Below are 19,764 nucleotides of genomic sequence, written 5' to 3'. Positions count from 1 at the left end.
CTTCAAAAGTAATTGGAATCAAAAAATAACTATTGACCATGCCAAAAAAGTTGAAAAGGAAAGTTTTGAGTGAGGAAAAGAAGGGTTCAATTCTGGCTTTACTGGCAGAGGGATACAGTGAGCGTCGGGTTGCTTCCATCCTTAAAATTTCAAAGACGGCGGTTCATAAGAACAAGGTCAAGCAGCAGACATTGGGGACAACAAAGCTACAGACCGGCAGAGGGCGAAAACGACTCTCCACTGACCGGAATGACCGCCAGCTCATTCGAATGTCACTCAACAACCATAGGATGACATCAAGTGACCTACAAAAAGAATGGCAAAAGACAGCTGGGGTGAAGTGCACGGCAAGGACGGTTCGAAACAGGCTCCTAGGGGCAGGGCTGAAGTCATGCAATGCTAGAAAAAAGCCCTTCATCAATGAGAAGCAAAGAAGAGCCAGGCTGAGGTTTGCAGGAGACCATATGGATTGGACTGTAGAGGACTGGAGTAAGGTCATCTTCTCTGATGAGTCCAATTTTCAGCTTTGAAAATTCCAACACCTGGTCGTCTAATGGTTAGACGGAGGCCTGGAGAGGCCTACAAGCCACAGTGTCTCGCACCCACTGTGAAATTTGGTGGAGGATCGGTGATGATCTGGGGGTGCTTCAGCAAGGCTGGAATTGGGCAGATTTGTCTTTGTGAAGGACGCATGAATCAAACCACGTACAAGGTTGTCCTGGAAGAAAAGGTTGTCCTTGCTTCCTTCTGCTCTGACAATGTTCCCCAACTCTGAGGACTGGTTTTTCCAGCAGGACAATGCTCCATGCCACACAGCCAGGTCAATCAAGGTGTGGATGGAGAACCACCAGATCAAGACCCTGTCATGGCCAGCCCAATCTCCAGACCTGAAACCCATTGAAAACCTCTGGAATGTGATCAAGAGGAAGATGGATGGTCACAAGCCATCAAACAAATCCGAGCTGCGTGAATTTTTGCACCAGGAGTGGCATAAAGTTACCCAACATCAATGTGAAAGACTGGTGGAGAGCATGCCAAGACGCATGAAAGCTGTGATTCGAAATCAGGGTTATTCCATCAAATATTGATTTCTGAACTGTTCCTAAGTTAAAACATTAGTATTTTGTTGTTTAAAAATTATGAACTTATTTTATGTCCATTATTCGAGGTCTGACAACACTGCATCTTTTTTGTTAATTTGACCAGTTGCTGCTTTCAGCAAATAAATGCTCTAAATTACAATATTTTTATTTGGAATTTGGGAAAAATGTTGTCAGTAGTTTATAGAATAAAACAAAAATGTTAATTTTACCCAAACACATACCTATAAATAAAACCAGAGAAACTGATAATTTTGCAGTGGTCTCTTAATTTTTTCCAGAGCTGTGTATATATATATATATATATATATATATATATATATATATATATATATATATATCATACAGTATGTTGGTTTTCATTAACGCTCCTTCTCGTGTGTTTTATGACCTATCTGCGCTACTGTTTGAGCAATCTTCAGTATGTTTCATTTTAAAATGGATGGCATCCGACAAAAAAAATCACGGAAACTTCGAGGACTGCACATTTTCTCAGTGTCAGTAAGAGCCTAGATTTCACTGCTCATTTATGTGGGTTTATTATAAATAGCCACTTCTATAAACTTGTTTAGATTACTTAAATAGGGTTTTTATAATTAATTAAAATTATATCAGTAAATAAGTCAAAAGACATGTACGTCCTATTCCGTCTGAAAAGGGCTTCATAGTGTACGCAATGTCCGAAGTTTCAACATATATTAGACGTTATGATTTCGATCATATGCATCGGCGTAGCGATCTGTTAATGAAACAACCTCATTTCGACATTGAATCGATGTTATTTTCGACGTAATAATGTTCTGATATACCGATCAAATAGTGAACGTTGAATCAACATTGAAATTTGATCGACGACTGATACTGATCTTTACAACCAAAAATAAATGTTGAATCGATGTCTCTTTGCTATCTTTCTAATGATACTCAGTTTGTCCAGATGAGGAAAGTGTGTTATGTTTTAAAGTGCACTGAATGTTAAATAACAATAATCTGGGGCTGTTGGCAATCATTGACCATTAAGAGGTTAACAGAAGCCAGTGCAGTCAGGGACACCAACAGGATTTTATACTCTACTGACTGCAGAGATCACGGGATCTCAGGCGAGAATCCCAAATTATCAGTTGCTCTGATGTAACATTGAATGTGACTGACTGAAAGGGAAGTAGACTTAAGCTTTCAAAATTATTTTAGAGCCTGCAACAAAAATATTACACCCTAAGACTTTGCATTTGTCCTCATTTATACGTAGTTTTGCAACTCTACCTTCTGCTTTTCTTTTTAATTTTTTTTAAAGGTGCTCTAAGCGATTTCACACGTTTTTAGGCCAAAACATTTTTTGTCACATACAGCAAACATCTCCTCACTATCCGCTAGCTGCCTGTCCCCTGAACACACTGTAAAAAAACGCGGTCTCTGTAGTCGCGACAAGCTCCAAAAACGGCAACAAAAACAAACTGGTGCAGTCTGGACCACGAAACATAATAAACATGCTCCAGCCAATAACTGACAAGAATGATTTGGGGGTGGAGTTTTGGGGTTAGTGCACGTTCGGAGGAGGAGGGAGGGTCTAGCTAGCCTCTGTTTTGTTTGACAACACTTCGAACGTCAACAGGAAGTTACTCACTCCACCCAGGATCGCTTAGAGCACCGTTAATGGGAATAGAGTTTTGATTTCTGAAAGTTAGAGAGTATATTTTGATGCTAAATCTAACTTTTTTCAACATAATCAATATTGTTTTCTTGATATGTAGCCTAATGTGAAAATATGTGCATCTAGTTTCATTTATTTTACAAACTGTTTTTTTCTTTCTGTTTAATTAATAAAAATATAGGTCTAAAATATAAGCCAGCACTATTGCATTTTTCGTTCAGTTAATATGATTGGCTTTATTCTATGTGAATATATCAGTTGGAGTGGATTACTGCTTAATTGAAGTTTTTGACATTTTTGTGTGATCCGCTGTTTGTATCTTTGATCTGGCAGGACCTGCTCTCTATGCCTTCAATGATGCAGCCTTCACAGAGGAAGACTGGAAGGGAATTCAGAGAGCTGGCAGAAGCATCAAGCAGGATGACCCAACAACAGTTGGGAAATTTGGGATCGGCTTCAACTCTGTCTATCACATTACAGGTGAAGTACATTACATTAACAGATTACCTCATACAGAACTTTTTTGTGTATTCTGCTGCCAACTGATAGGAAATCCTACAGCATGTTGGTTTGTTGGTTTATGTAGCATTAACATTGTAAGAGTGGACCGCCTTTAGTTGCAGAGTGACTAAAGGATCGTTATCAGTAAGATGGTCCAAAACTGTACCTTTCTTGTCTATTACCACCCACTGCAACTTATATTGACGACGAAAATAAGCAAAGTTATAATAGCAAAATATAAAAAATCAAAATTATATACCATTAGTCATACACAGCATGTATGTAAAAAGTTACTTGAGAGAGAGAGGGCCCGAGAGTACTCAAGAAAAGCCAAGAATCAAAGAGCCAGAGCAACAGTTACAATCTTCTTTTATCCCTTCCTTGACCTTCAAACTGACTAATCAGAAGATTAAAACTTCCCCCACTGTACTAAAGGTGTGACCATTTGTAGACCCCTGATGTACACACAGGGCTTGATCACTATCAATACCTTTGTGCCTTCCAAATGGCCCTTGTAGCAAGAGGGTTATGTAAAGCAAATGTCTTTGTTCATTTTAAAATATCTTTGGATATTTTCAACCTTACAACATCACAAAATGCCACTTATATTATATATTACACATCACATTAATGATCAAATTAAGCATGTCTTTTTTGTATTGCATTTTTATTTTTATCTTTCTGATGTTTGCATAATCTGTTAGCAACAGATTAGCTTGCTAAATTAACACCATACACAAGTTACAAAAAGGTTAAAATTCTTTCTAGAATGAATAATAATTAATTTTCTTTTTGAATTTTATTATGATGTTAAATTGTCAAAGGTTTGGCCATATGTTTAGCATTATTATGTTACAGATTACAGTAACCTTTTTTCAAGATCCGTCTATTATTAATAGTAAAATGTGCATGCTCATTCCCTATTTTTTTACATTTACTCAAAGTGGTCTTTAAAGTGGAGGTCTAATGCTGTTTCAAGCATTCTGACTTATTTACACTGTTAAAGAGTTGCATTCTCATGCTAAACATGGCCAAAGTTTCAAAACATGAGTTCGACGTATGACAGAATTTTTCTGTGCCAAATACACTACTTCCGTTTTTGAAAAGTTTTTTTCAGAGTATGGCCCTGTATCACGTCTTAAAGGGTGGAATTCTTTGTATGGGCACTTCTCCCTGATAATTGTGCGCAGAGTCGCACACATCACCCAGGGGTGCGTTTGCCGAACAACGATTTAACTCGCAGCTGATCTACCATAATACGATGCATCATTGAACAAATCAACTAGCTAGTCACGACTGTTTCCTGAAACCGTATTGTCGCAAACCTGTCGTTCAATCACGTTGGTGAATGACGTCACGCAGGTGGTGGAGTAATAACTTATTTAAATTAATCTGTTTGAGATCGAAATAATAATATAATTTCTGCTATAAATTACGGACATGGCATTAGCGGACTAATTCTCATTTTCCTCAGTTATTTTGCTTTTTTCCAGATTACGTCGAATGCTTGTTCTGACATACTAGAACATGCGCACTCTTCAAAAACGGTGCTTTAAATCTAAATTGACAAACTAAAATATATAAATGTCACTTGTATATATTCAAAATAAAAGATATACATTGTACTTAATGTCAGCTTGCTTATTTTGCTGACGGTAAAGATTTATTAAGTCCACATGTCATAAAAACAGGAAACTATGCTTCTAACCACAGCTCGAGAGCTGTCATTCCAACCACACAAGTTTGCGATGCAGTTTGTGAATGTTCATTTAAACTATGGTTGCGGGAAACACCAAATCGTTGAACTATGTAAGTAACGACTAGGCTTGGGTATCGAGTATCGAGTATTGATTGGAACCGGGACTAGCTTTGCGATTTTCCCGGAATCGTTAAAAAGTTTAAATTTCGATTCCTAGTTTCGATTCACTGTCCGCCGACTGGAAGAAGAAACCGCTGAAAACCAACAACGAAGCGTCCACCAGAAGTGTTGGTATAACCGAGCTAGTCGAACATGGATAGCGTGCATCGGCGGTCCGCACGCTAGATCTGCCCGAAGTGTGGCTTCACTTTTCTAAACAAAACAAAATCTTGGCAAAATGCAACATTTGCGGCAAGATTGTTTCGTGCATAGGAGGGTGCACGTCGAACATGATAAAGCACCTCCGAGTTCATGAAGTAGAAATAAATGTGTGCCCCGTCTTTGACGCGCTGCGCCGACCGTCCTCCGCTGCCTCTTCCTCTGGCTTCGACCCCCAGCCTGGCACCGCAGTGACTGCACTGCAGTCCGAATCTGGTAAATAAAACAATACATATACAATAAATAATATGTCTTGCGCCAACATTGAGGCAGCTAACAAATTAGCCCACGTATTTTTTCATAGACAATTTACGACCTGAGATTGCGAATGTTAGCCAGGCTGGTGACTCCATGACTCTGCGATGTGCTGAGCCTCATAATTTATAATATTTATATTCAAGTTCATAGATTTGATATTTATATTGTAGTTGAAAACAGCCCTGTGAGAAATTCATAGTAAAGTTCATAAAAAGTAAAAAGTTTATAGAATTAAAATTGATGGAGAAGGTCAGACTATTTCCTTCATAAAAACCATTGGTTAGCTAGCTCATTTAAAATATCCTTTTTATATATAACTTTTATATATAAATATAACTTTTTTTGACCCTGCCTCTTAAAAGAATCAGAATCGAGAATCGTTAAGAACCGGATTCGAAACAAGGAATCGAAATTGGAAACGGAATTGTTCAAATTCAAACGATACCCAACCCTAGTAACGACGGTACTTGCGATGTTAGTTGGCTAACGATGCTTTTGGGAAACGCACCCCAGAGCAGGAGCAAGAGCACACACATCAATGTGGCTCGTTGGGGTTATGGAAGCAGAGAGATTTTTCTACAATGTCACCAAATGAGTGTGTTTTTGGTTGTGAGGGAGAGATGACCTTTTTCAGTTTCCCAAAAAACCCAGCGTTAAGGGAACAGTGGATGCAGTTTGTTTTTCTGGCGCAGTGTCAGGGTATGGTGAGGGAAGGAACGAGGACTCAATAATGCAGGTTGAAGGGCTCTTTCTTTATAAATAAAAATAAAACAAAAACAAACAAAAACTAACCTGTGGGGGAAAACAAGACCAGAGACAAGGCAGCAAGATTGGCATCAAGGCTTGTCACACGAGGGTACCTTAGACCAGTGGTTCTCAAACCTGTCCTGGGGACCCCTAACCACTGCGCATTTTTGATGTCTCCCTCATCAGACACACCCCATTCAAGTCTTGCAGTCTCTACTAATGAGCTGAGTTGAATCAGACATGTTAAATGAGAGAGACATGCAAAATGTGCACTGATGGGGGATCCCCAGGGCTGCGTTCCACTCCAGTTTTAGACATGCACTCACAAACTTCCCTAAACACTTCCCTTCAGGGGAATCCCTGTCACCATTTTGAAGTGCGTTCCACTTCGTGAAGTGGACAAGGGAAGTTTATATGGACAGACCCTCGCTCCCTTGATTTAAACCAAGGGAGCGAGTCTACTTCATATGTACACTTCAGGCAGCTCCATAGCCCACAATGCAACACGTTTATGACGTCACTGCATATCGTGTTTAATTTACCCAACCACAAACAACTCTAAGCTCAGAGACAGAATTGTGGCAAGGCACAGATCTGGCCAAGGTTACAAAAAAAATTCTGCTGCACTTAAGGTTCCTAAGAGCACAGTGGCCTCCATAATCCTTAAATGGAAGACATTTGGGACAACCAGAACCCTTCCTAGAGCTGGCCGTCCGACCAAACTGAGCTATCGGGGGAGAAGAGCCTTAGTGAGAGAGGTAAAGAAGAACCCAAAGATCACTGTGGCTGAGCTCCAGAGATGCAGTCGGGAGATGGGAGAAAGTTGTAGAAAGTCAGCCATCACTGCAGCCCTCCACCAGTCGGGGCTTTATGGCAGAGTGGCCTGACGGAAGCCTCTGCTCAGTGCAAGACACATGAAAGCCCGCATGGAGTTTGCCAAGATGGTGAGAAATAAGATTCTCTGGTCTGATGAGACCAAGATAGAACTTTTTGGCCTTAATTCTAAGCGGTATGTGTGGAGGAAACCAGGCACTGCTCATCACCTGTCCAATACAGTCCCAACAGTGAAGCATGGTGGTGGCAGCATCATGCTGTGGGGGTGTTTTTCAGCTACAGGGACAGGACGACTGGTTGCAATCGAGGGAAAGATGAATGCGGCCAAGTACAGGGATATCCTGGACGGAAACCTTCTCCAGAGTGCTCAGGATCTCAGACTGGGCTGAAGGTTTACCTTCCAACAAGACAATGACCCTAAGCACACAGCTAAAATAACGAAGGAGTGGCTTCACAATAACTCCGTGACTGTTCTTGAATGGCCCAGCCAGAGCCCTGACTTAAACCCAATTGAGCATCTCTGGAGAGACCTAAAAATGGCTGTCCACCAACGTTTACCATCCAACCTGACAGAACTGGAGAGGATCTGCAAGGAGGAATGGCAGAGGATCCCCAAATCCAGGTGTGAAAAACTTGTTGCATCTTTCCCAAAAAGACTTATGGCTGTATTAGATCAAAAAGCTGCTTCTACTAAATACTGAGCAAAGGGTCTGAATACTTAGGACCATGTGATATTTCAGTTTTTCTTTTTTAATAAATCTGCAAAAATGTCAACAATTCTGTGTTTGTCTGTCAATATGGGGTGCTGTGTGTACATTAATGAGGAAAAAAAATGAACTTAAATGAAAGCAAATGGCTGCAATATAACAAAGAGTGAAAAATTTAAGGGGGTCTGAATACTTTCCGTACCCACTGTATACTTCAGCCTCTGGAGTATGACAATGCTCCACTCCATGAGTATTCCTACCGGTACGGACACAGAGACTGGTGCATACACCTGTTCAATTCTCCGGGATAATTGTGGCCTCAGGATTTTGCTCCATGTGGAAATGATGACTGGCTTACACACCTGGTCAGACTTGCCACTCCTAGGTACTGGTTTCACATGCCTCTAGGGCATCTTGGGACAGGAAAAACACACAGAGCCTGTCGTAATGAAAGAGATGGACCAGATCTAAAAACCTCTGCATATGCACCTCGAGGGAAAGATCCTCCAGGGAGAGGAGGAGGATCCAAACTGCTGCTATATTCATATTTTGGTCTGATCTTCTGATTTTTTTTCTAGTTGCAAGTAGTTTCTTTAATGAAAACAAACATTATGAATGATGGATTGCACTTAGACTCAAATACTGACTCTGACATAGAATTTGGCATAACACTGCAACCCTAACAATATTTAAAATTATTATTGTTGTTGTTTATTTACAGATTTGCCATGTGTATTCAGTTCTGAACACCTTGCCATTTTTGACCCACAAGAGAAGATGTTTGGAGATGATGAAAAAGGCTATCGATGGTCTTTGAATGACGAGGAGGATAGAAAGATCCTTCTGAAGTTGACAGATCAGTTTCAGCCCTTTCAAAATGTTGTCAGTAAACTCAGTCAACAGTCTCAAGTCAACAGTTGTTCCTGGGAGAAGGTCATCAGCGAGGAGCAATACTTCAAAGGAACGCTTTTCCGTTTCCCTCTGCGTAATGAGCCTTCTGAGATCTCCGATAACTTGTATGACTCCAAAAAAGTTACACAGCTTTTTGACAGTTTCATTGCTGATGCAGACATCAGTCTTCTTTTCCTGAGAAATGTGTCATCCATTACTTTGCTGCATATTGACACCAATGGCTGCAACAATAGGTTAAAAGTTTCAGTGTCGAATCAATTTGACACTGACCTTTTTCATGACAAGCAGGAATTATTTGACAGAAAAACTTGTTTCAAAACAGCATCACATATTTCCCATCAAAAGGAAGAAACAAGGTCCCAGTGGCTTGTGACAACTTGCCTTCTGAAACATGGATATAAACCAGAGATTGACTCTCTAGCCAGTAAGCTGAGCTTCTACCCTCAAGTTGATGCAGCTTTTCGAATAGATGACGACAGATCACTTTGCAGTGGGCGACTAAGTTGCTTTCTGACACTTCCAAATAATGAATCAAATAAAACTGGGCTTCCCATTCACATCAATGCTTGCTTTGGCCTGACAGATGATCGGAGGTTCATTAAGTGGCAAGAGGAGGATCAGAAGAATGATGAGTCTGCAAAGTGGAATGAGCTACTTGTAAAAGATGTTCTTCCTCATGTGTATCTTATGATGATCCTGGATGCCATTCAGTTATCCAAAAACTCAACCCTGTCTGCTGCCACTGTGTACAATCTTTGGCCTGACCTATCCAAGACTGTACATAAAGACAGATGGCATGAAGTTGCAACAGACACTCTGAAGGGTCTAATTGAGTACAAGATCTTTCACCTTGCCGAAGATGAGAAAATCTGGGTGTCTCCCTCAGATGCAGTTTTTCCAGTCAACAATATATGTCGTGCAAAAATGTCTGCAATATCAAGATTACTGATTGCTGAAGGAGAGAACCTGGTCACACTCCCAGAACATGTTTTGAAAGATGTTCAAGAAATCTTCCCTGAAAGTGATACCTTGACATGGGTGACTCCGTCTTATGTTAGAGATGTCCTTCACAGAAGTGAGACTGAAAACCTCAGTAAAGATGACAAGTACTCTCTTCTTGAATTTGCTCTCAGTGATGAGAAGTACACAGAACTACAAGGCCTTAAGCTTCTGCCTCTCAGTGATGGAACCTTCACTTCATTTAGCAAAGGAACCCAGGACACTGTTTTGATCGACAATGAGAAGTTTCCAAGGTAAAGTGTGATATACAGTCAAACCAAAAAATTATTTAGACACCAGATATAATTTTTATATATTTTTACTAGTGGGTGCAGGACACTATAGTTAATTTATGTAAGTGAGGATAGCACACATATTATGACATATTATACCCAAAAAATCTTCATACAGTGGACTACCATTAAAATTGATAAACATTTGGGACCAACAATTTTTCAGACACTTTGACCTGATCATGTTTTACATAAGTGTTTTCTTTAATTGCTAATGTGAACTTTTTACACCACAGACTGAAAAAAATTAAGCATTGCTTGGTAATTGGTAGACCTAAACTAGAGCGAATAAACTGTGATAATGTGTGAAATGTTGAAGGTGTCTGAATAAATTTTGGTTTGACTGTAGTTGTTACTCTCTTATTTGAATTCTTTAGTGTGTTTATGGGTTGTTCTGCAACTACAGGCACTTTTAAGTCCCAGGAGTGAAATGAAAAGTTTATGTTAAAATATGTCATCTAAAGCTTTATAAATATAAACACAGTGTCACACACCTTGACTTAAAAAATAATGAATGAATAATATGATTTAATGAAAAACTATGAAGCATTTATAGGTAAGTCCCAAACCTGTGGTTTCAATGCTGAGATGTGTAAAATTAGCTAATTCTTTTACAATATGACATTATTTTAAATGAATTAGTTTCATATAAATGTTACTTTACACCATCTTAAAGTTCTATTTTGTTTACTAATCATTTATATGATTTACTTTTCATCTAAATACACCTGTCCTACACTTTATGGAGTCCTTACCGCAACACTGAGAAAAGACTCTTAATATGATACTGGTTCAAAGTCAAACAAATCTAGGTTCTATGGAAACAGAAATTTGCATGTGAGCACATGGCTTACATATTGGGCGACCCCCATTAGGTCACTCACAAAACCCAGAAAACTAAGATAAAGATAATCTTTTCTTCACAAGTATTTATTATGTGATTCTGCTTAGTAATTGTGTATTTTAAACTACATTATAAAAATGAATTTATATTACTGCTGAATACATGTATATGTGGTGCTAAAAGTCAAAACTCATATATCAGACCTTGCTAGCTGCCGGTTATCAGCAATATTAGCAAAAATGTAATTTCCGCAACATGTCTTTACTGCAGCATTTTTAGATAAGACCTTGCGTTGCGGTAGAGACAAATTCAAGTTTTGGGCCATTCCACCGAATGGGTGACATTTCCTTGTAAAAACTCTTCAAAATTACATTTTTTTTTTTTTTTTTTTTTCAACACTGAATCTAATACTACACATATTTAGCTATTAAAATGTGTATTGGTCTATCTCAGGCAATTTTATTTATTTTTTTACAAGGTTTCTAAACAGAAGATGCATGTTTTCTCAGTTCTGTTGCCAAAACTCATGTGCTGTTTATAAAGCATGTTTAAAAACATGTCAGTGAATTCCTTTGTGTTCACCTCAAGAAAGTGTTTATTTTAAAGAAATGGTTTGTTATTTGTTCAAATAATTGAATAATTCAATAATAATTGAATAGTTCAAATAATCACTTTATATTAAGGCAAGATGTATTTTACAGTTTTTTTCAATTGCTAACATACTTTTGTCCAGTCTGTAATCACATTTTCAAAACTCTAAACACATTTAGCAGAACATCAGTCTGTTGTGACCATACCATTAACATTCATGTCGTTTTCACAAAAAATGCAGTCAATTAACACGTTTTTTAAAATGATTACATTTTCTTTTCATATAAGCTTGCCTCATACCAAAATCATGGATCTTTCTCATCTTATTTGCAAACGCTTAAACACAGCAAGTAGAAAAATGAAGACCTAATGTTCCAATCTTTAAATATAGGATAAAACCTATACTTTTGTACTGGAAAAGTACTGGAAAAAAATATAAAACAAATACTGAACCAATTGATAAGCATTTTAAATTAGCAGATCAATCAAATACTTAGCAGATTCCAACAGGAGGGGTGCAAGTATTGAACATTGAGGGACTCCACATGTCATGGATGTCCACTTAGACTTATGATCACTGATACTCACATAATAACCTCTCCCTTCTAAGTATGACCTGAACCATTTAAGGACCATCCCAGAAAGCCCAACCCAGTTTTCCAGCCTGTCAAGAAGAATGTTGTGATCGGCAGTGTCAAACGCAGCACTGATGTTGAGTAGAACCAGCACTGATAATTTACCTGAATCTGTGTTTAGGTGAATATCATTTATTATGAGCACCGTCGCTGTGCTATGATGTGGTCGGAAACCAGATTGAAAGTTGTCAAATTATCCATTCAAGCTTAGAACTTGTTCAGCTGATTGAAAACAACTTTTTCAATGATCTTGCCTATGAAAGGAAGATTTGAGATTGGTCTGTAGTTGCTCAATATGGTGTTATCCAGATTGCTCTTTTTCAGGAGGGGCTTGACAACTGCAGTTTTCAGGGATTTTGGAAAAGTCCCAGAGAGAAGTGACGCATTTACCACTTCTAGGAGATCTGCTCCACCAACTGCTTCAAAAACAGACATAATAGCTGCTTTCTGAGGTTGTGATCTGATCTGTTTTACCCCAGTGCAGCTCAAGGATGTGCTGATCGCCTTTCTGATATTATTAATTTTCTCAGAGAAGAAGGAATCAAACTCACAGCATTTGCTGTCTGAGAGCATTTCACTGGGAATCTGACTTGGGGGGTTTGTTAGTCTCTCTACAGTAGCAAAAAGAGTGCGGGTGTTGTTTAGGTTTCTGTTTATAATATTTGAGAAGAAGGTCTGTCTAGCTTTGCCTAGTTCCACATTGAAAGCATGAAGGATATCTTTATAGATGTTATAGTGGATTTCAAGTTTTGTCTTTCGCCACATGCGCTCAACTTTTCTGCATTGTCTTTTCATATTTTGCACTGCTGTTGAGTTTCTCCAAGGAGCTTTTTGTCTGCCACTCTTCTTCCTGACTTTCACAGGAGAGATATAACTAATAGTTATGAAAAAAGAGCAGATAAGCTAACAAATCAGAAAAAAGACAGTGGAGGATAAACAAATAAACCAGAGGACAAAACCATGGGCGTACGGGACACCCCCGCAGCCCCCGCGGTGCATAGGGGCCCCCACTCAATGATGGGCCCTGTCACAGATTGACCTATTTACTACATAGCCTTTGCTTTTTCTTTTTTTTTTTAGAACTAAACTCAGTTGACTATGAAGATGAAAATAAAGCATCCAAGTGAAGCATAATGTAAAATGCAAGCAGAAGATTATAGAAAATAGTGCTAAATTTCTATTGCATAATTGATTAATCAGTGTTTCAACCGCGGAAAGACATAAATAAAACAGCTTGAGAACAATGCCACATTTACCTCAGAAAAGCTATTCAATGACCATAAACTGGATAGTTAGTTAGAAATAACCCTAAAATAGTATTTAATATACAGCACTGTATATTCATTATATTTTGACTTAACCTGTTGTTGTCTTCGTTAATGTGTGTTAAATATACAGCCATCATTTAAATGTTTATATTTAACCAACAAATTGGAGTAGAAACAATTATGTTATTAAAGCTGTGAGCAGCATTTATCGGGGTTCAAGCATTTGAGGCAGATTACATAAAAAGGAATTGTCTTATTTAGCAAGCATGTAACCACTGAAATCATATATGCTAAAACAAACACACATAAAGAAAAGGTTTAAACAATAATACTTGATACATACGAAGCATGCTTACACACACATAAACAAAAAAAATCATCATTTTCAGGTCTCAATGTAATTGTAATGTTGTATTACTGCAAAGACAAACGTCACATGAACAAATGAAGTGGTAAACATTGACAAATATAATTTGTAATGTTATTATAAGGATTTATATAGTTTAGAAGGGATTTAAAATGGCTAAACCTTGAAACCTTGAGCTATATTACAGTTTTTTTCTGATTGCTTAAGCACAATTTTGAAATTAGATCCCGGTTTGTCAAAACACTACACACAATTAACACAACCCTACACCAAAGTAGCACAACACTTCAGATCATTTGCAAAATGGAACACTTTTGTCAAAACTATACACAACTTTATAAAAACAATATTTTGTTACCATACGAAATTTCGAAACCACACTCATTTCATATGACTTTAATCTTTTTGAACCAGTTACACACTGCTGTTGCTAACCTAAAACACTTTTAGCAAGTCTAATTCACAGTGATTAGAGTACTGTAAATGAAGTACACAGAGAAAGTGCAACTATACAATAGTTCACCAAACACTACACAAGACCAATGCTGCAGACTGAGGAAAATATCACTGATTTCTCTCCATATACCCAAATCAGTCAACATGGAGAATCACGACAAAACATGTCCCTGTTGTCATGCTGCTGCAGTAGTGTGCATAACACTGTTAGCTCAGCAAACAACAGGCAAATGTAAAATACTGTATCCAGTACAGGTTACAATTACAGTAAATAACAACAATAAATATTAAAAAAAAAAAAATCTGAAAAAACTGACAATATTGTACAGAAAATACTACAGTAAACATACTATACATTATCTCATCGCCTAGCTGGATCTGGCCATAGTACTTCATCCACATCACAGGTGATGTCCTCTCTTACAAGACAGTGAGGGAAGAATCTTCTTGAATGGCGAATCCATATTTGCACAGATCCTGCATCAGTGAGGTCAGGCCTTCTCCATGGCTTGAATGAGGCACATCCTGACACAGGGCAGGAGACTGTAAACCTTCCATGCCAAAAAAACAAAAAAAAAAACCCTCCTCAATGGGTTTAAGGAAGGGACAATATGGTGGGAGGTATTGGAGTGAAAATTGTGGATGCTAATGAAACCAGTTTTGGACCAGAGCAGAAATTTAGGCGGAAATTTGCATTGTCCCATATGACAATGTATCTCATCTGCTCTGCATCCATTTGGTCTTCTGCTGTGACGATTTTGTGCAGTCTGTCTAAAATGTGAATATGTGGGCTGTGTTGTAAGGGTCTAAGTTGGCATGCTGGTGGAGGACCCTATTCTGCATGATTGCAACATTCAGGTCCTTCTCAAAAAATTAGCATATTGTGATAAAAGTTCATTATTTTCCATAATGTAATGATAAAAATTAAACTTTCATATATTTTAGATTCATTGCACACCAACTGAAATATTTCAGGTCTTTTATTGTTTTAATACTGATGATTTTGGCATACAGCTCATGAAAACCTCAAAAAAAAATCTCAAAAAATTAGCATATTTCATCCGACCAATAAAAGAAAAGTGTTTTTAATACAAAAAAAGTCAACCTTCAAATAATTATGTTCAGTTATGCACTCAATACTTGGTCGGGAATCCTTTTGCAGAAATGACTGCTTCAATGCAGCGTGGCATGGAGGCAATCAGCCTGTGGCACTGCTGAGGTGTTATGGAGGCCCAGGATGCTTCGATAGCAGCCTTAAGCTCATCCAGAGTGTTGGGTCTTGCGTCTCTCAACTTTCTCTTCACAATATCCCACAGATTCTATATGGGGTTCAGGTCAGGAGAGTTGGCAGGCCAATTGAGCACAGTAATACCATGGTCAGTAAACCATTTACCAGTGGTTTTGGCACTGTGAGCAGGTGCCAGGTCGTGCTGAAAAACGAAATCTTCATCTCCATAAAGCTTTTCAGAAGATGGAAGCATGAAGTGCTCCAAAATCTCCTGATAGCTAGCTGCATTGACCCTGCCCTTGATAAAACACAGTGGACCAACACCAGCAGCTGACATGGCACCCCAGACCATCACTGACTGTGGGTACTTGACACTGGACTTCAGGCATTTTGGCATTTCCTTCTCCCCAGTCTTCCTCCAGACTCTGGCAGCTTGATTTCCGAATGACATGCAAAACTGAGCAACAGTCCAGTGCTGCTTCTCTGTAGCCCAGGTCAGGCGCTTCTGCCGCTGTTTCTGGTTCAAAAGTGGCTTGACCTGGGGAATGCGGCACCTGTAGCCCATTTCCTGCACACGCCTGTGCACGGTGGCTCTGGATGTTTCTACTCCAGACTCAGTCCACTGCTTCCGCAGGTCCCCCCAAGGTCTGGAATCGGTCCTTCTCCACAATCTTCCTCAGGGTCCGGTCACCTCTTCTCGTTGTGCAGCGTTTTTTGCCACACTTTTTCCTTCCCACAGACTTCCCACTGAGGTGCCTTGATACAGCCTATTCGTTCAGAAATTTCTTTCTGTGTCTTACCCTCTCGCTTGAGGGTGTCAATGATGGCCTTCTGGACGGCAGTCAGGTCGGCAGGCTTACCCATGATTGTGGTTTTGAGTAATGAACCAGGCTGGGAGTTTTTAAAAGCCTCAGGAATCTTTTGCAGGTGTTTAGAGTTAATTAGTTGATTCAGATGATTAGGTTAATAGCTCGTTTAGAGAACCTTTTCATGATATGCTAATTTTTTGAGGTTTTCATGAGCTGTATGCCAAAATCATCAGTATTAAAACAATAAAAGACCTGAAATATTTCAGTTGGTGTGCAATGAATCTAAAATATATGAAAGTTTAATTTTTATCATTACATTATGGAAAATAATGAACTTTTATCACAATATGCTAATTTTTTGAGAAGGACCTGTATATTGTGATGTTAACACCAGGTTGGCCCGGGACATTTAAAATGATGTTTCTCCCTCTTACTGCAACATTGCCTTTCATTTTGTTGAAGACACATAAACTCACCTTTTGCCTTTTTATAGTACTTGCACCTGATTGTTGAGTTTACAGTTAAGCACCTAAGTGTCTTCACACCTGACGGCTATGTTTGATCAATTTGTTTATAGGTGTGGTATTTTGGAAAGCAGTGGCTTGAAATGGCAAAGAAGTGACATTATGTTAGATTTCTGTGCCTAATGTAGAGAAGTGTGTTTAGTGTTTTGCAAATCATTGTGTGTAGTGTTTTGCAAACAGTGTGAAGCTGACAATGTGCTTACAGTTGTGCAAATCTAGCCTTGTGTTTTGCTCCTTTTTTTTTTTCTTCTTTTTTTTTTTTTTGTGTGTGTGTGTGTTTTGCTCCTTGAGTGTAAGGTTTTGCCAGTTGTGGGAAAAGTTTAATTTTAGTGTGTAAGCAATCGTAAAAAAAAACTGTAATGGCCTAATGCTGCCATCTGGTGGCGCTAAATGACAGTATCAGGCAATTCACTATAGACCCTTTTACAGCCCACATGATCAAATAGTTGCCCGCGCAATTTGGCAACGGAAGTGGTGTTGTTCCCCAGTGGTTCTAACGTGTTAGCAACTCCGAAAGTTATGTATATATGTGTGTGTGTATATATATATATATATATATATATATATATATATATTATAGTTTATGTATATATATCTGGCCACTGTATATTTGGCCATCTGCTATCCACTCCACTATAGTACACAGACTTTTTAAAATAACTTTCTCTGTCTGTGTTGCTTAATCCGCTCGTGTAGCTTGACACGCTGCTGATTCTCGCCAGTTTCGTTGCCAAAATGTGCACGCATACGTTGCTACATCATCATTGTGTACAAACAGTAAAAGGGTCTATAGAAAAATATGGTTTTAAAGGTTTTTTGACAGGTATAGCTCCACCTATTGCCCGATCTCCACCACTTTTTTGGCTGTCCTCAGAGTGTGTCCATACATATGTGTGTAATTTTTGGTGAAAATATCTCTTTTCGTTTTAAAGTTATAGACACTTGTATATAAGAGAGCATAAAAAATTACTCATGAGAGACTTTGACTGGATTTTTTTGCCACTTCCCATAAAAATTTTGACATTTGGAATTTTAACATTTAGTAACCCATCTTAAGTTCCGTGCACAAAGCAAGGCGAAACCTACCTTGGCAAGGATTCAGGAGTCTAAAGACGTGACTCCCATGAAAATAAGTCGACCACATCCAAAGTTATATATATTTACCTTTAAAACCATTAAAAACATATGTTTTTTAAAGTTTTTTCACAATTATAGCACCACCTCAGGTCCAATCTACACAAAAATTGGCGTGTTTCCTTAGAGTCATATGCATGTGCTCACCTATTTTCATGAAGTTCTGAGTTTTTGTTTAGGCTTTATAGGCTTTTTGGGATATTTATAGCTATCTCAAGAGGCTTTTCAGATAAAAAATGCTTTATTTTAGCAAGTAAACGAAGTGGAACATGTTTTTCTAATGTTAGCCGGCTATCTAAGAGAACACCAAGATTCCGTACACAGTTTGAATTAAAAGCAGACAGGTTACTCAGGGCAGAATTATTAAATTCAAATTTATCAGATGGACCAAAAACAATAATCTCCATCTTGGAGTCATTGAGAGTTAAAAAGTTATTGGCTAGCCAGAGTTTAACCTCATTGAGACAGGAAAATAGAGTATGTAAACCAGAAGGGTCGTTTCTTTTCATTGGCAAGTAGACTTGAGTATCATCGGCTCAGTGGAAAGTGGAAAGATACTCCAAACTTTCTTAGAATCAAACCTAAAAGAAGCAAATAGAGAGAAAAGAGCAATGGTGCAAAATGGAGCCCTGAGGGAGTCCAGATTCAAGGGTAGCAGCAGAGGAGGTAAAGTCGCCAATCCTGACAGAAAAGGATCTCTCAGATAAGTAGGATTTAAACCAGTTAAGAACAGAACCTTTTAGCCCCACAAGGGATTCCAATCTGGACAGAAGCAATGTGTGACCAATAGTATCGAAGGCAGCAGATAAGTCTAAGAGTACTAAAATCACAGAGTCACCAGCATCAGTAGCCACAAAATTATAATTTGAAACTCTCAGCAGGGTGGCAATAATTTCAGTGAGATAGGGTAGCGATATAGAATCGAAAACCTCCCAAGAGGCAAGCAGCTGAATAGGAGCACAAGGCTCATTTTGAGAAAATATCATCTGCGATCGTAAAATTTGAAATTTTATCAATGAAAAAACACAAAAAGGATTCACAAAGAGCATTGGAGGAATTAGGAATATGGTTAACAGGAGGGTTTAAAATAGAGTTTATGACAGAATACAAGACCTTAGGTCTATGACAGTTGATAGAGATTAAATTAGAAAAATAAGCAGCATTTGCAGCCTTCGCAGCATTCTGGAAGTCCCGAAAGCTGTCCTTAAACGATTTGTAGGAGGATTGGAGTCTGTCCTTTTGCCATTTTCGCTCTGCTTTCCTACAGGTTTGTCTAAGTAAGTGAGTGTCAGAAGTAAGCCAGCAGTCAGATTTTGGTTTTGATTTAAACAGTTTAAAAGTAGCAGTCACATTTAAAATGTTCAGCCATGCATCGTTTAGCAACTTGAGATGTTTGGTTGACATCCAGATCAGGAAGTGGCGAATCCAGGAATAATTGTGAACTCAGATTATTAAATAACACATTAAAATCAGAGTTAAAGTGAGATGAATAGTACCGAGACTGAGTTTGAGCTTCAGCAGATGAAAAGGTTAATTCAGGGAGAGAGAGAGAAAATAAAATTTGCTTATGGTCCAATAACAATGAGTCAGATATTACTAGCTCAGAGACAGAGAACCCATAAGTGAGCACAAGGTCCAAACTATGACCATGAATGTGAGTAGGATCTTTTATCCACTGGACCAAGTTAAAAGACTTAATAAGAGTTAAAAACTCCTTTCATAGTGTATTTAACGGGCAGCATACATGAACATTAAAATCACCAACTAATAAAAATCGATCAAAGTTAGTAGTGATAAACCCCAGCAATTCTGTTATTTCGAGGATAAAA

At 38.5% G+C, this 19,764-nt stretch overlaps 1 protein-coding gene across 1 annotated transcript in view; it reads left to right on the top strand.

The window, feature by feature from the left end:
- Positions 1-19,764, top strand: part of LOC125269751 (sacsin-like) — a 61,935-nt gene that overhangs the window by 27,739 nt on the left and 14,432 nt on the right. Inside the window, exons 4-5 of the mRNA XM_048192713.1 lie at positions 3,085-3,231; positions 8,597-10,040. Of these exons, the coding sequence (XP_048048670.1) occupies positions 3,085-3,231; positions 8,597-10,040 (1,591 nt within the window). The remainder of the gene's footprint in view (positions 1-3,084; positions 3,232-8,596; positions 10,041-19,764) is intronic.

This window comes from Megalobrama amblycephala, linkage group LG6 (assembly GCF_018812025.1).
Source record: "Megalobrama amblycephala isolate DHTTF-2021 linkage group LG6, ASM1881202v1, whole genome shotgun sequence".
NCBI lineage: Eukaryota > Metazoa > Chordata > Actinopteri > Cypriniformes > Xenocyprididae > Megalobrama > Megalobrama amblycephala.
The sequence above is the reverse complement of the archived record's forward strand: the minus strand, read 5'-3'. Positions and strand labels throughout refer to the sequence as shown.